The following is a 16,884-nucleotide window of genomic DNA, read 5'->3' as shown; positions in this document are numbered from 1 at the left end:
GTTAGAGAATGAGACCTTGTTAAAGCCAGAAGCGGCAAAGTTTAAATCTACATAAATCTCTTTATTCTTTCTGATTCATTTATAGTTTTTTTTATTAAGGTTTTAAATCCTACATTCAGGTACCCAAACACTAGTTCCAGTGTTGCATCTTTCAGCACATGGCAACAAAAACCACACCAACGCTGCAGCCTGTCTGTCTTCACAGACGGACACAATCAACTTCTTAAACTGCTGTTAACATTGAAAATGTGCTTCTAATATTAGTAACTGTGTAAGTTATGTCTATTTGAGTTGACCTGAAACCAAGTCAGGACGAAGCTAGCTATGTCAGTCAGTCGTCTTTCCTCTCTCTTCAAGTACAAAAAACTAATAACAGGTAAGTCATTCAACACCAGAGAGAACATGTAAAACAACTCAGTAAAATACATTTATTGACAAAAAATGTTGTCTTAATTCATCCTTTTTTTTAATTTTACACACAAAAATATCAAAATACTTTACAGGGCTTTTAATCTGAATATTGTCAAATTTGTTTTGATCAATTCTCTCAAACAAATACACTGTACAATGACAACATGTGTGTCCTTTTTAAAATTCAGTGCTCATTTCATTTAATTTCTTCTTTTTTTTCTTCCAGGGAACAATGCATTTAAAATTATGCATAGTTTTTACTTGGTATTTAGCAACACATTTGAGACACGTCACTGCATTTCATGCAATTCATATCCCAATAGGTAACTCGCTCTCCATCAAACCTCATTCAGAGCCAGGTGCTTAAATGTTAAAATACATAAAAGATACACAGTACGACATTCAGAACATGGATTATCTCGGTTACCCAAACTTCAAAGCTTAAAAGAATGAATGTGTTTTTACACAAACATATTAAAGTATACAACTCGTATTCCAACAAAATTCAAAAAAGGTACTTAAAAAAAATGCTTTACAATTGGGCCCAAAGCGCCCCAGTGCAACATGAAAAAGAAACCGCTTCAGAAATCCTTCGCACCACTTTTCAGTCAATCTCCACGACATGGTTGTGTGTCTGGACTTTGCCTCAACTGAGAGGCGACTCCTAAGGACATACTTGGTAAATTGCAGACCTCCCACTTGGAGTCATGTCAATGTGTTGGCTCATGTCTTTATCAACATCATCAACATTCTCCTTCTGTCATTGCTACAGTATTTATCACAGACTAGTGAGCTGCTTGAAGTTCCTTTGACATCTAAATTAGCTGCTAACAAAATCATCTAGCACTCAAGATATCACATGTATGGGAGCTCATGTTTAAGATTGTGAACAGAAGTGAGAAAATATAAAAAAAAAAAAAAAAAAAAGAAGGCCTATGACAATATTGTTAAAGAACACAGGAGAAACTATGATAAAATAATCCCTTACTTTGTGAATAACTGTTAGTAAAACTGAGCCAAACAGAGGCATCTTACGAGAAAGTGGAGTGGAAAGAAAGACAAAGCTTATTTCTACATTGGCTTAAGTCATGAACCGGGCTCAGACAGCCCTGCAGTGAAGGCTAACAGTAACGACACTGGCCCTTCACCGTCTGATAACAGCTACACTATGCATCACACACCGCTGCGACAGCACATTAATAATAGTTTACATCGTGGCCGTCCCCGGCCGTCTCCTATGACTCCACTGTGCAGGCTTTTCTTGTTTCTCAGTTCTCTGAAGCACAAACAACTAAAGAACATTGCATCTGAACACAAAAAAATTACAATAGAAAAATGATTTTGACACTTTAGTTACCACCATATACGGTTATTCACACATTTCAACTTTTGAAATCATCAGTCAGCTATCAAAAGTATAAAGGGGTTTGGGAAGAGTGCTTTCACTTTACTAATGTAGATAAAAAAAACACTACCAAAGAAAGAGTGTAAGAGAGTGAGCCTCTGGGCTCGTGGTTTTCTCTGTAAATCGAGCGTCATTAAGGCATTATCTATCCAGTATTGCTAAAAGAACAACTAGTTGGTGAACATGAAAGGAATATCTATCTATGAAAGTAACATAAAAACCTGCCACTTCAGGAGGAGGAGTGCAAAATACTCACATAAATCAAAAACCTGTCAGTCCCTAGTGGCCTATTAAGTACCGCGCGTCCTTTATAAATGTTCTGTGTCGAAGGCTAATTTGCTCTGTTAGCTACTAACATGCAAAGTGCACACTTGTTTAGGAAAAAACAATGCTTTTCGTACTTACAGTTTCCAAATGTTTGGTTTTGTCTGTTTAATCTCGATAGCAACTGGAAGGATATAAAAGTCTTTAGAAAACTGTCATGGTGGTTTGGAATTAAGTCTGGCGCTATACGTTCACGTTTGGTGCCCTTCTCTAGTGGGCAACGGCGCCATTTTGGACACCTGGCTTCTGTGCCATTTGTACATTTACATGAGTTAATACCTAAGAGATAAAATCAAGATTTTTGGTGGGCATTTATATCCAGTGAAGGCTATTGCGGTAATGAGTCAGCACAAAATGTCACCAAAGGAAAATAGGTGGCAGAAAGATCTGAGGTAATAACTAGCTTAAAGTTGAAATGCCACTAACCACACATCGGAAATGACAATATATTTTTTTTCTTTACATAAGTGCCTGTGAGAGGCCGCAACATATAGAATATCTGGATGGACGTTGGGTGAGAGGGAACACAAAGGGAAGACAAAATATCAAGGAAGACAGTTGAGGTTGCAAAGAAGTGGCAGACGTCTGTGATTCTCACTGACTGAAGGGAAACTCGGGTTCAAGCGGAAATCATCAACGGTCAGTGCTTGAGAAGTGCGAGTGGAGACGCTCTGACCTTTTGAGTTCACACTTCAACCCAAAAAGCCTACGCAGCACCTGCAGGGATGAGCAGGAACTCTGGCTCTGCCATCATAAGCAGCCCCATTGGTCTAGCTAACAAATTAGTGCAATTTAAGAAGAGACCACTGTATTCATGCTCTCTGAAAGCTGCCTACGCAAAAATCTAGGAGAAGAACCTCTGATATAATAAAAGAATTTCAAAACATGAAAACCTTCATCTTGACGTTTAAGTCCATCCTGTTATACATTCATAAAAGAGGGTGTGAGATACAGATGACAGAGAAGGAAAGACGTTCAAAGAGCATGGAAGTTGACCTCAGTTCTTCAAGTAGGGCTGCGATGCCCCATATCTTCATTTCAACTGCTCCTGCGTAATCAAGAAACGTCATCCGTTCTTGTCTCCGCCCTTCTCTCCTGCCGCCTGAAAGCACAATTTACACAATGGTTCTAAAAAATTTCAAAAAAAGGGGAAACCTGTAACATATGCAACCGTTGTGAGAAATCCTGAAGTATTGCTCTCACCCCGGGCTTGTGGTGAGCGGCGTCCTGCAGGCCAAAGAGGCTGCCTCCCTGGCCGCCCTGCAGGGGTGAGGCTGTGGCTGAGGACAGCAGGCTGGGGGACTGGGCGATCAGGGGGGAGTTTGGGCTGGAGGCGAGTGCGCCAGTCAGCGTGAGGCGCTGCAGCTCCCTCTGTCTCTGCAGCATCTGGCACACCATCACCTGCTGCTCCTGGAGGAGGGGGAGAAAAAGGAGACACTTAGGACACCTGTCAACTGGGAAAAGGTTTTACATTTGAGTAAGTTGCCATGTTTGCGCCGCAAACTAACGTTAAATCTGTACGCTTAAGTCATCTCAGGGTTTCCCCCAGGGTATTGCAAGCCTGGTGACCCACCGGGCCTAACCAATAATAAGCCTAAGCCACTGGGAATTAAGTTTTTTTTAAGTTACAGTGGGGCGGCTCGATTGGAAACTTAGACGTAGTCATATTTTCAAATCTCATAGTCTTATGTAGGGCTCTATGGAATCTTATTGTTCTTGATTCTGTTATCACAGAAACTATGTGGCTCTACATTAATGCTGCCATCAGTCTGGGACTGAAACTGAAACTGGAAACACTGAATCTTAATTACTAAAATGAAAGATTAAGACATACTTTCACTATCCCGCAAGGGGAACTTACATTTTTCTCTCTCTGTTGTTAGTTATTACATACATTACACACAGGCCCAAAATAAATAGAAACAAAATAATATAAATAAATAAATGAAAAGCAACCTTTCAGTTGTTTCTTCTCCTCGACATTAACATGTTTGTGAGAGCCCTACAATAACAAAGCTCTGCTCTGAAAGCATCTTTCCTCGGGTCATCCATGTTGTCCCCTTCTCACTCTGCATTTACCAGATGTCCACAGTTTCTGATTGGCTCCAAACTCAGTCTGCATTTTACCAGTTTGCAAGTCAAATAGGAGCACTCATGGTGGCTGGTTTCCTGTTGTTGAAACGGAGTCACACAGTGACTCATAACCCCAGCAGCCAGTTAGTCACAAGCTGCTGCAGACTGTTGTAGTTTGGATTAGCACACAGTTAGCTTAGCATATTGACTGAAAGAAGGGGGAAACGGATAGCCTGGCTCTGTCAGAAGAAGAGCAAAATCTGCCTATTGCCATTTTGTTTTCCAAAGTAGTATGTAAATTAAAAGTATGGTCACAGAGAAAATTCTACATAGCCAATGTATCAAAAGAAAAAAAAAAATCTTGGAGATCCTATGAGAAAATGTACATTGTGAAATATATAAAAGTGTGAAAAAGTGCGTGTCATTACAGGAGTGAAGTTCTGTGAGGTGAGGAACTGCTGGAGCTGCTGCTGTTGCTGCTGCTCGAGAAGAAGCTGCTTCTGCTGCTCTGACAGGAGAGAAGACCTGAAACACAAGCCACGACACAGGCCCACGTTACACACCAGACTGTGCACCAATGCTCCAAACAATTATAGTCTTATCCCTGGTTCAAGTAGCACCCGTCAGCTGCCTGACTTATGTTGTTGTTTTGCTTAAAGGGCGTTGACCATAAGGTCAACGCCCTTTAAGCAAAACAACAATTCATTTCAGAGTGGATAGCTTTCTTCAGCTGATTTAAAGACAGAAGTGGGTACGTACGGGCTCACACTCTTGGGAAACTGAAAGCCCTGTGCCAGCGCCTGGGGGTTAAGCGGTGGAGGCTGGGGGCGCAAAGCGGGGAGTGTGGGATGAGGGGCGTTCTGCACAGGAGACTGGATCACACCGTTCAGACTGCCCAGCACGCCGTTCATGCTCAGCTGAGGACTTCCTGCCAGGGACGACATGAGCCCGCTCACCACGGGCAGAGAGGAGCTGGCAGCCTGACCGAGGGTCCCCAAGCCGTCGGCCATACCTCGACCCAGGCCGTTCAGCAGGGGCTGGCCGAAGGAGGCGGGGCTCTGCTGAGGAGGAGGAGTACTCTGGAAGGAGAGGGAGGAGCTACTGCGGGACGGACTACCAGAGTGGAGCTCCTGGGACCAAGACATGGAAAATCATTGTAGCGTTTCGGCCCGCAGCTTGCTTTTGATGTGCATTCGGTGCCTTTGCACCTCCGTTTACAGTGAAATAAAAACTGGCACAAAAAGCAGTCAATGTAAATGTGTTTAAAATGATGGTACCGGACATATGTTATCATTATCGTCACTGTATTGAGGGTTTAACCCACACATTTCTTCTTACAAAGAGGTTTAAAATGCAAAAAGTCTACTTGTTTGACCCATGTGTGTGTGGTGTGTTCAAGGTAAGAAAGAATCTACAGGATCTCACCTCAGACGAGGTAACAAAGGAGGTGTCATTCAGGAAGCAGCCTTTGGATAGGGGACTCTTATTGGTGCTCAGGGGGTCTAAGGAAAAGAGAGGCACAAAGACAGGGTGAAAACTACAAAAATAAAGGTTTACACTAACCAACATGTTTTTATTTGTGTTTGTATATGTTTTCTGTGTGCGTGGCCATTGTCAAAATGACCTGCAGCCTCTACTCATGCCTAATTTTGTGCTGCCAGGCCTCAGTTAATGGTAAATCTGCCCAATTCATTTATGGCACTGACAAGCAGTCAGTACCACTTTGGGTTTACAGTACGTTGTTTGTCAGTGGAAAGAAAAGAGATAAGGAACAGTACAGTTGATGTGAGACAGTTGTGAGTGAGGGGGAGGAAAGACAAATGCAGATGAAAAGTAGATGTGGAGCGTACTACATGGCATCCTAGTAATAGTGTGTCCTAAGGTTTGGATATGAACGTGGGCAGAGGAGATGGGGAATCGGACCTTGGATGGACGACAGGAAGTTGATCTGGGCAGAAGTGTGCATGGAGCCATGGGCCGAGTGAATGTGTTGAGGGAAAGACACGGCCAGCTCAGTGTTGAGCAGCTGCAGCCGCTCCTTCTTGGCCGTCAGGCTGAGGATCTGGTCCTGGAGGCGCTGGTTCTCCTGCTGCAGGGAGTGGAGCGACTGGAGCATCTCCACAACTACAAGAGGCAGGGGAGGATAGACAGACACGTATTTATGTCCCCACAGCGGCCCATTGTCAAATATACACCTCTTGCATAGCCTTTTCCAGGAGGTCAAAGTAATGGCTCATTCACATAAAATATGACAAAAAATAAAGGAACATTTGGAAAATATAAGGAAATAGTGTTGAACTTATAATATGAAGATATAGCCAACAAGGAGACGTTTTATCATTTCATCATGTACTGAGATATGCAATCAGTTTAAGCAGAGGCTCGGCATGGCATGAACACATTGGAACTATTTCTTTTCTGTAAAACAGTTGACAGTTCTACAAGGATGTCAGCATCGGTCCTAATTTAAAGTGTGTTGTTAAAGTCAATGCACAGAAAACCCACACTGATTTATAATATTCCCATTAATTAACGGTATGTTATCAGGATAAAATAATGATGGTTAACCAATCTAATGCACGGGGAAACATCGATCCCAAAGGCAGACACGGTGAGCTGCTGCTCTAAACTTTTATTTAGTCCACTTTAAAAAATAAAGTAGCAGAGTTGAAAGAAAAACATGCATTTGTTTTTCTTTACTTTCCCACAGTGCAATGCATTGCGTTGGATGGATGTGAAAATTACCGTTATGCGACACAGTCACAGTCAGTCATGACGCAAATGATGATAATTCAGCAAGTGTCTGAAATCTTAATTAACTGCTCACTAGAAAATGAATAGTGTTTATTGTGTAGGCAATAGTCCGAAGCTGTCCCACCCTAACAGGTGGATAAAGATAGCACACCCACACAACCCTATTCTATGTTAGGGGTGTAATCACAAAGAATATGGGAAAAGACCTATACAGGTGGACCACGGTATATTAGGGCTTTAAAGGTTGGCAGCTTCAACATCATACCATTATTACACACTTACAGTTGTTGCTACTGGAGTTTTTTTTAAAATACAGTTTGAGAAAGTCCTTCATGTTAAACCTGCCCTCAATCAAATATTCTCTGAACAAACATTTATCTATAAAAAATTATCAAAGATTTGACTTCACTCTGGAATAAAGTGCCGACATGAACTGGTGATCTCTGGACTTGCTTTTATATCTAGGGTTACTTTACAGCAGTGCCATGGAGTCTGAACCAGGAATTCAACCCTCATCCTCTAAACCAGGGGTCATCAACTACATTTTTCCAAGGGCCAGAATGTTTCTGAGCAGACACTCCAGGGGCCAGACTTCCAAATAAAGAAAATAAAATGAATTTATACCTAATACGCCTATTCTTGTTTGAAATTTTCACTTTCTTAATGAATTAATGCTATATTTAATTTTTTTTATGTATTAGTGTGAGCAAACTCCTAAAAAACATGGAAACTCCATAATGATAACTAGCTCTTTAACTAGAAAAAGATCTCCGACTAGGAGCCAGTTCACTGAGGAGTGATGGTTAAAGTCTGTGATTAGGGAAACATGGTTGTAGTATGCAGCGTCCTGATTGGTGGAAAATGTTTGCAGAAAGAAATGGCTGTTGTCAGATAATGATGAATGAATGATGAATGGACTGATAAGCAGGCTATGTATGCTCCATTTGCAATGAAACGATGCTGTTCCAAAATAATACAACCAGCATCATCATCAAGAATGAAGAACGCGAACATAACGATCGCGTCATTCACGTGCATATTAAGTAGCCACATGCATCTGTTTTGGTCTTATAATACATCCATAGGTTTACGGCTCCAGCGGAGAGGATGGCTCGTTCAGCCAGCAGTTACATTCATAAGAATGTGTCCAAATGTCAAGATTCCCAGCAAACTAAGAAACAGTTAGACTACAAACAGACTTTTGTTTTAGCTGGTTTGTAAAAATTCGCTATTTGCAGAGTAGATCTGTGTTCGTGTAAAACATTGCGGTGGACAAGAGTGGACTGAGCAGACAGAGCAGATTGAAATATCGCTTTCTACAGGTTTACGCCTGTCTATACAGGTGAGTGCATTGATAAGTATTGACTTTTTACTCACAAAGGTTTTATTGTAGCCTACTTACAGTAACGAGACTAGCGTGAGTTGATCTGCCCCAGCGGCCATTGGTAATCCTCTTTGTATCGTTCCCAGTCAGGTACCGCGTGTTTTAACGCACACACCTCTCGGCTCAGCTGTGTGTGTGGAGCGCAGGCATCGCTGTACAGAATCCCGGCATGGGAATAGAGATGCAAATACAGGGGCTGGGTTTGTGCTCTACCTGTGTAATGTTACCTGCTGTAAATACTTGAAATGCTAAATAACAGAACGCATTTTTTCCTCTTCACATTTTCTGAATTCATGATTATTCTGCGGGCCAGACTAAACGCGTTGGCGGGCCAGATGTGCGCCGCGGGCCGCCAGTTGACGTTGGCTGCTCTAAATGCTTTCTAATTGATTTTCTACGGAGCTGTCGGTGCAGCGTGCCCTGCATCGCAGACTGGGAGAACAAACGCACTTCTCTTTCATTTCTGCAGAGTGGAACAGCAGTTAAAACATATACATAGTTAAGAGAAGGATCCAAAAGGTAAGAGGCAACAATGGGTAAGACAGAAAGCCAATGGTAGAAATGGGAGACAGAATAAGAAAACTGAAAGAAGTACGAGTCAAAATGAAAACAATGTGACAGCCCTGGGTGGGGGAAGAAAAAGGAGCGAAAAATAGAAAAGAAAGCAATTATCAGCTGATGATGTCCCCAGCGAAAGAGTCAGAGCAAGAGGCAGCGAGCTACCTGGTTCAGGAGAGAGCACTACAGAAATGAGATGTAGAGAAGGAACATGAGAAACAAAGCTTTTAGAGAGCTGCTTTAAGTACTGTTGCAGCATGCTATCATTTGCTGTGCTATTTTCTGTCCCTAACAGCGTCCACAGGCACACTCATCATCTCTAAATAGTACCAGGCCATGCTCTCACAGAGACAACTGCACAGTGAGTGCAGGTAAACAGAATCATGTGCAGATTACAAATGTATTTGTTTTAACCGTGTACTGCAGTGGTTCCCAACCCCTTTTGTAGGGCTGGGTATCGTTCAAAAATGTTTCAATACCGGTTCCTAACCGATACTTTTTTAAAATACCAATTTTATAAAACAAACAGAAATTACAACATTGCGGCACAATTCTTTTTATGCATTTTTCAGCTCATACTACGTGAGCCCCGTCTCTGTGTAATGTAGAGTTTTCCCTGCGTCTACGAACGCTAAACAGCCAATCCCAAACATTATTAGATCTTGGTAGAAGCATGCTGATTGGCTCACTGACGCTGATGAGATTTACTCCTTAGGTATTGAATGACGAGGCATTTTTCGATACTTCAGCGGCAATTCGGTCAGTGCCTTAAAAGTAGAGCCCGACCGATATATTGGCGGGCCGATATTAGGCCTTTTCCAAACTATCGGTATCAGCATTTATAATGGCCGATAAACGAATATAAATTATATATATATATATTCTTTTTTTTAAATATTCATTTATCAGAATCATTTATAATGACAAATAAATGAATATTTAAAATATATATATTTTTTTTAAATATTCATTTATCAGAATCATTTATAATGACAAATAAATGACTGATAAATGAATATTTCAAAAATAAAATCAAAGCGGACGAAACCCCCTTCAACCATGTTGAGTGTTGGCATTGTATAGTTTGTCCACCAGAGGGCGCTCTACAACGTCCCTGTTGGCAACACTCTTGATATATTTTTTTTTATTGTGTTTCATATCTTAAGTTTGTATTTTTATACATTTCAGAACTTTAATATATTTTGATGTTCCTCTGTTCTGTTGTGACAATAACACAAACGAGTTTATTTTTAAACTGCATCATCATATTATTTTAGTGAGGACTCATAAATAACTACAAATAACTAATGTTAGGGAAATCTGTTTATGTTTTGTTACGCGTTTCTGGATTTAAAAAAATAAATAAAAATAAATTGGCCGATATATCGAAATATCGGATTTTTAAATCGCTAAATACATGTATCGATATCGGCCTTAAAAATCCTTTATCGGTCGGGCTCTACTACAAAGTATTGAATAATTATAAGCCATTATAAGCCCTTAAATGACCCCTCATCCAAGTTTAGTGTGACCGATAGCTGTGAGCAGTTTAACCAAAAGGTGATTTCTCCTCTTCAGACTGTTTAATTTAAAGGATTTAAATTGAGGAAGTGAAAGTTAAAAGAAAATCATCTTGTGACCCTCAAGTTTTTTTTGGAACCACGTGGGAACCACTGGTGTTTGTCTTTTTAGTCCAGGCTCACTCACTGTTGACTCCCATCTCTCCGTTGCCATGTTTCTCCAACAGCAGCTCAATGTGGGAGCTGGCTGCAGGGACGTTCTCAGGACGGACTCGGACTCCTACACCCAACCCGTCCCTCTGGTCAAATAGAAGGGGAAGACAGCTCATAGGAGACCTGGGGGTGGAGGAGGAGAAACAAACAACAAGGAGTCAGAGAGAAATAAGAAGTCATCGCTGCAGCCAGGCTGGGAAACTACCAACAACATCCTGTGGCTGCGGTTAGTATTTCTATGGTTTTACTACTTGCTTGCTCATTTTCAGCAGGAGTGTAAAATCACGTAGCGTCCAAGACATTAAAAATACCACTAAAGGCTTGTGAGATGGCTAGGGTGGTGGCATTTGAAAAAAATGTTTCCAGATTGGATGTCTATACTAGAAAATGGGGGAAGTACCTGAGCTTTCTGGAGGGCTCCTAAGGAGCTTTGTGCTGGGGAGAGACGTGTATGATGGGCTTATGGTGTTGTCATTTATACATATGTTTACTCGGTTTATGGTTTTATCATCTATTTTGTTGAATTGTCCTGAATATTGTAGTTACTGTGTCATCGTTCCTTGATTTTTGTCTGGGTGGGTGGTGATGACGCAGTGGATGTGTTCATGTTGCGAATTTAATGTTTGCATGTTGTTTAAAAAATAAAAACTGTTAATCACAACAACAAAAAATTAATAAAGATGAAATGAGACATACTGTGAAGAAAGACTCTCTCTCGGCGAGTTCCCCTGACACGGGAAGCGACAGTCATCCAGGTCGGACTCTGAGAACGGGGACAAAGAGTCGTCAACTTTACTGGTTCTTCTTGTGGTAAAATATGAAGAGATTGAAGCAATATGTATCAGAGGAGGCTTTCTCAGCTAGCTTCAGTTTCTCAACAAATGTAAATAAAAAGCTATTGATGTCTGAACTCTGTGTGGCTCTCACCTGGCAGTGAGGTCTGGGCTTGGGTCAGCCCCAGTGGCGGGGCTGTGGAGAGAGCGCTGGCGAACGGCGTGGAGGTCAGGCTGTAGGAGGTGCTGGAACCTTGATGGACCTACGAGACAGTCAACATCAACATCTGGCTGACAAAGAAACCTGAAAAGGACGTCAGTTAGGAAATGCCTTCTCTTACTGTACGACTGAGACACTTGTCTACTGGTGAAATAAGTAAAGGTCAAACATGTACAAAAGGTGCACAAAGGAGTTCATTTTAAAACGTGAATTAGAATGTGAGAGATTTAAAAGTTGCTCAAAATAACGCTGGCTTGAAACATGAATAAACATCATTCAATATTATTCATTGAAATTCTCGGTAGATGTTGACAATGTTATCAAAGAAGTGCATTTTGCTAACAAAATCATTTAACTATATAACAAGCGATGCAACTACTATTATAGCCATTCTTTATCAATAAGTCAATAGATTTTTCAATTCATCATTTAATCCATAAAATGTTAGAAAATAGTAATAAATGCCAATTCAAAAAAAATGAGCATTTTTGCTTCATAAAATACTCAATTATCAGAATTGTTGTTTAATTGTCGTTTCAGCTCTACATGTAATCATGTAGGGCTGCAACTAACAATTATGTCCATTATTGATTAATCTGCTGAATATTCATCGATTAATCGCTTTGTCTATAGAAATTAATTCTTAAGAATAAAATAACAAACTAAGAAAGTCAGAAAACTGCAACAAAATGCCCATCATAATTCCCCTAGAGCCGTAGGAGATGTCATATCACTTTATTAATCCGACTCGCAGTCTGTCACAGATGACACACAAAAGCAGTAAATCATCATAACTGATAAGCTGGAAGCTAAACATGTTTGGCATCTATGCTTGCAAAATAACACAGGATTATTATTGTCAAAATAGTGGCCGATTAGTTTCCTGTCAATCAACTAATTAATTACTAGACTAATGGATTCAGCTCTATAATCATGTAATGTTGGTTAAAATAAAATAAAAAAAAGTAGTCCCAGACACAGGGATGAATAATAACAGACCCGGCAGCTCAGCAGGGGCACTGCTAAGAGTACAGAGCATCTCACCCTGAGAGCCCTCATGCTGACTGATCTCTCTCTGACATACCTGTGTGTTCGAGACAGCGCTGGCTGGCGGAAGGGAGAGTGAGGAGACGTGGGATGTAAGGAGTCCTGAGGAGAGAGGGGTGCTACACATGCCCCCTCCCAGCGACAAGGAGGTGCTACACAACCCTCCACGCAGGGAGAGAGGGGTGCTGCAGATACCCCCGCCCAGTGTAAGAGGGTCCTTGAGACCGGAGTAAATACCTGAGGGGTCGCAAAGATAAAGCTAGGTAAAAAAATATTTCATTACTAGTTTCGTCTCAGAAGTTGTAAGACCCCCAAAAGACAACAACATGTGGCAGGCGAGCAGTCGTGTACACAAGATAATCTGTAAGTAGGGCAGGAAATCTAGCACTGACGTGCAGCACACACACAAACCACTATCTAGAACAATCTAGTCTGAATTTTAAAACCCTGTGTATGAAAAACAGTGTCAAGAACATTAGTATCTATTATATTATAATTCACTGGGAGGTTCTCGTATACAGATAAGCTGCTACTGTGGTGCTGACATAGCTCATGTGTAATGGAAACTTAAGAATCAAGCTGCAAATCTTCTCACACACACATAGGCACACACACACACACACACACACAAATACACACAAACACACACACACACACACAGGAAGCTAGAGGGCTACCACACCCACCCACCCACCCACTCACTGAGACTCACCAGCGCTGAGCAGAGAGTTGCCACGGCTCGTGGAAAAACTGCCTGCGGAGGAAGAGAAAGAAGAGGAAGAAGAGATGGCGGCCGGAGGCAGCGTGGATGGGAAGGCGGGATGAGGGATGGAGGATGGGCTCGGGTAGAGTGAGGAGGTTAAGGCTGGAGGAGGCGGCGCCGTGTGGTGGTGGTGATGCTCCTCCTCCCTCCTGTCTCGGTTCTTGCTGCCTCGTGGCCGCCCTGGGCCATGGCTGCTCTTCTTGTTGCCACGGTGCCTCCTCTCTCGGGGCAGCGGCAGAGGCGTGGCTTTGTCCTCCGGGGCCGCCTCCTCCAGGATGGGCGGCGTGCTCAGTTGAGACGGCTTACAGAGAGACTTGGAAGGCTTGTAGTCCCCAGAGGAGGAGATCTTCCGGATCTTGCTGCTGCTGCCCAGCCCCGACGAAGAGGTGATGCGCATTATGGAGCCAAAGGTGGAAATAGTGACCTTGTTCTCGAAAGGGCTGGAGTTGCCTTCGGATCTGTCGTGGCCCTGTGAGCCTGCCAGTGGGCCGTCAGCAGGAGTCAAAGCCGGTGGCTTGTGGTATTTATTGTCCTCCTCTTCTTCCTCCTCATCTTTATCCTCCTCCTTTTCATCATCTTCCTCCTCCTGGACCGCTGGCCTCCTGTGACGCTCCTTACGCTCCTCGCCGCTGTGCTCGTCACCCACTTGGTCGTGGTCACGCTCCAGGCGGGAGGATGATGAGAACTGATGGAAATCCTGAGTGGAAGTCAGAGAGCCACCTCCAAGAGAAACACAAAGTTGTAGTTAGGGATGTCCTGATGGGATCGCAAAGGACTGGATCGGCAGTCGCCCCAATCACCTTACTCTGCTCATTTACGTCAGTAAATCCTGCACCATTTTAAGTCGATTTTTTATGTGAGTTTTACAAAAATGCTAGCTGCACTAAGTTAAATGTATTAAGCTAAAGACATCTTTTAGTTACTCTGTTCACAGAGTAATTTTGGTAAACCAAAAAAAAACAGCTCTATAACCTAGGGAAATACAAGTATCAGATTGGGCAGATATTCTATATATATTTTTTTAAATCGGATCAGGATCTGGGGCCAAAAAAGCTGATTGGGACATCCCTTGTTGTAGTCAAACTCAAATAAACTCACTGCAATTAATAGTTTTCACTCTGTCTCCTGTTTGATTCCTCACATGGTGCCTACCTGTGTTGAAAGGACTGGAAGAACAGGAGGAGGAGGAGCAGCTCTTGCCAGTGCTTCCCGTCTTCTTGCTGCGATGACCGTGACTGTGTGAGCTCAGCTTCTTGGACTTTCCCTCACTGTCCTTGCTGCTGTGGTGACTCGAGGAGATCTGTACCAAAACACACAGGTCATGACACGATTAGTTCAACTACTTGTCAAAGTGTCCAGCATGTGACGAGTCATCCTGGCGTTTTTCATACCTTTTCTACTATACTGCTGGGCGTCACTGAAGAGCCCAGGCTGTCAGAGGACTTCTTGTGGCGCTCCTTTTGCCGAATCTTGTCCTTATGACTCTGAACAGACAGGAATACACAGGGCTCATGTATGTTAGGAGTCAAACCAGGTCCTACAAGGCATACACTAAGCACTCATACAGTACACGCATAGACACAAACAAGCAGGCATGCACACACACAATTACTAGAGTTCAATTTGTTTTAAACTAGCGGCAATATGATGTCATTTTGACTTAGCCAAAGTATCAAATTGTTAAGACCCAAACACAATGAAAGTATAATATATATATACACATACATACATACATACAGGTGCTGGTCATATAATTAGAATATCATGAAAAAGTTGATTTATTTCAGTAATTCCATTCAAAAAGTGAAACTTGTATAATGTATACATTCATTCCACACAGACTGATATAGTTCAAGTGTTTATTTCTTTTAATGTTGATGATTATAACTGACAACTAATGAAAACCCCAAATTCAGTATCTCAGAAAATTAGAATATTGTGACAAGGTTCAATATTGAAGACACCTGGTGCCACACTCTAATCAGCTAATGAACTCAAAACACATGCAAAGGCCTTTAAATGGTCCCTCAGTCTAGTTCTGTAGGCTACACAATCATGGGGAAGACTGCTGACTTGACAGCTGTCCAAAAGACGACCATTGACACCTTGCACAAGGAGGGCAAGACACAAAAGGTCATTGCTAAAGAGGCTGGACATTGATAGAGAGGCGAAGGGAAGGAAAAGCTGTGGTAGAAAAAAGTGTACAAGCAATAGGGATAACCGCACCCTGGAGAGGATTGTGAAACAAAACCCATTCAAAAATGTGGGGGAGATTCACAAAGAGTGGACTGCAGCTGGAGTCAGTGCTTCAAGAACCACCACGCACAGACGTATGCAAGACATGGGTTTCAGCTGTCGCATGCCTTGTGTCAAGTCACTCCTGAACAAGACACAGCATCAGAAGCGTCTCGCCTGGGCTAAAGATAAAAAGGACTGGACTGCTGCTGAGTGGTCCAAAGTGATTTTCTCTGATGAAAGTAAATTGTGCATTTCCTTTTGAAATCAAGGTCCCAGAGTCTGGAGGAAGAGAGGAGAGGCACAGAATCCACGTTGCTTGAAGTCCAGTGTAAAGTTTCCACAGTCAGTGATGGTTTGGGGTGCCATGTCATCTGCTGGTGTTGGTCCACTGTGTTTTCTGAGGTCCAGGGTCAACGCAGCCGTCTATCAGGAAGTTTTAGAGCACTTCATGCTTCTTGCTGCTGACCAACTAACAATTTTCCAACAGGACTTGGCACCTGCACACAGTGCCAAAGCTACCAGTACCTGGTTTAAGGCCCATGGTATCCCTGTTCTTAATTGGCCAGCAAACTCGCCTGACCTTAACCCTATAGAAAATCTATGGGGTATTGTGAAGAGGATGATGCGATGCGACGGACCCAACAATGCAGAAGAGCTGAAGGCCACTATCAGAGCAACCTGGGCTCTCCTAACACCTGAGCAGTGCCACAGACTGATCAACTCCATGCCACGCCACATTGCTGCAGTAATTCAGGCAAAAGGAGCCCCAACTAAGTATTGAGTGCTGTACATGCTCATACTTTTCAGTTGGCCAACATTTCTAAAAATCCTTTTTTTTGTATGGGTCTTAAGTAATATTCTAATTTTCGGAGATACTGAATTTGGGATTTTCATTAGTTGTCAGTTATAATCATCAAATGATTGTGTAATGAATGATATAATAATATACAAATTTCACTTTTTGAATGGAAGTACTGAAATAAATCAACTTTTTCATGATTGTGTGTGTGTGTGTGTGTGAGAGAGAGAATATAACAGGGAAATGAGAGCAGAGGATGTTAATGATCGTGTGAATCATGCTCATAATTCATTGCGCCGAGTGCAAAATGTCACGGCAGCTGAGTGTGTGAACATTTTTTTAAAAAGCCCAATAGGCTAATAATTGTGATGGCGTTTATAAATGCGTTGAAATAATGAGCGA

At 42.2% G+C, this 16,884-nt stretch overlaps 1 protein-coding gene across 2 annotated transcripts in view; it reads right to left on the bottom strand.

The window, feature by feature from the left end:
* Window positions 1–414: 414 nt before the first annotated feature.
* LOC144527206 (protein AF-17-like) overlaps window positions 415–16,884 on the bottom strand; it is a 28,558-nt gene continuing 12,088 nt past the window's right edge. Inside the window, exons 8-20 of one of the 2 annotated variants that reach the window (XM_078265142.1) lie at window positions 14,837–14,929; window positions 14,598–14,745; window positions 13,395–14,165; window positions 12,720–12,919; window positions 11,570–11,678; window positions 11,339–11,405; window positions 10,617–10,765; window positions 6,137–6,337; window positions 5,639–5,715; window positions 4,973–5,343; window positions 4,642–4,738; window positions 3,344–3,550; window positions 415–3,242 (exon numbers count right to left, since the gene is read on the bottom strand). In XM_078265142.1, coding sequence (XP_078121268.1) covers window positions 3,207–3,242; window positions 3,344–3,550; window positions 4,642–4,738; window positions 4,973–5,343; window positions 5,639–5,715; window positions 6,137–6,337; window positions 10,617–10,765; window positions 11,339–11,405; window positions 11,570–11,678; window positions 12,720–12,919; window positions 13,395–14,165; window positions 14,598–14,745; window positions 14,837–14,929 — 2,526 coding nt within the window. In that variant the 3' untranslated portion in view covers window positions 415–3,206. The remainder of the gene's footprint in view (window positions 3,243–3,343; window positions 3,551–4,641; window positions 4,739–4,972; window positions 5,344–5,638; window positions 5,716–6,136; window positions 6,338–10,616; window positions 10,766–11,338; window positions 11,406–11,569; window positions 11,679–12,719; window positions 12,920–13,394; window positions 14,166–14,597; window positions 14,746–14,836; window positions 14,930–16,884) is intronic. The other variant, XM_078265151.1, reaches the window with a different exon arrangement.

The sequence above is a fragment of the Sander vitreus genome, chromosome 2, assembly GCF_031162955.1.
Source record: "Sander vitreus isolate 19-12246 chromosome 2, sanVit1, whole genome shotgun sequence".
In the NCBI taxonomy this organism is placed as follows: Eukaryota; Metazoa; Chordata; class Actinopteri; order Perciformes; family Percidae; genus Sander; species Sander vitreus.
The sequence above is the reverse complement of the archived record's forward strand: the minus strand, read 5'-3'. Positions and strand labels throughout refer to the sequence as shown.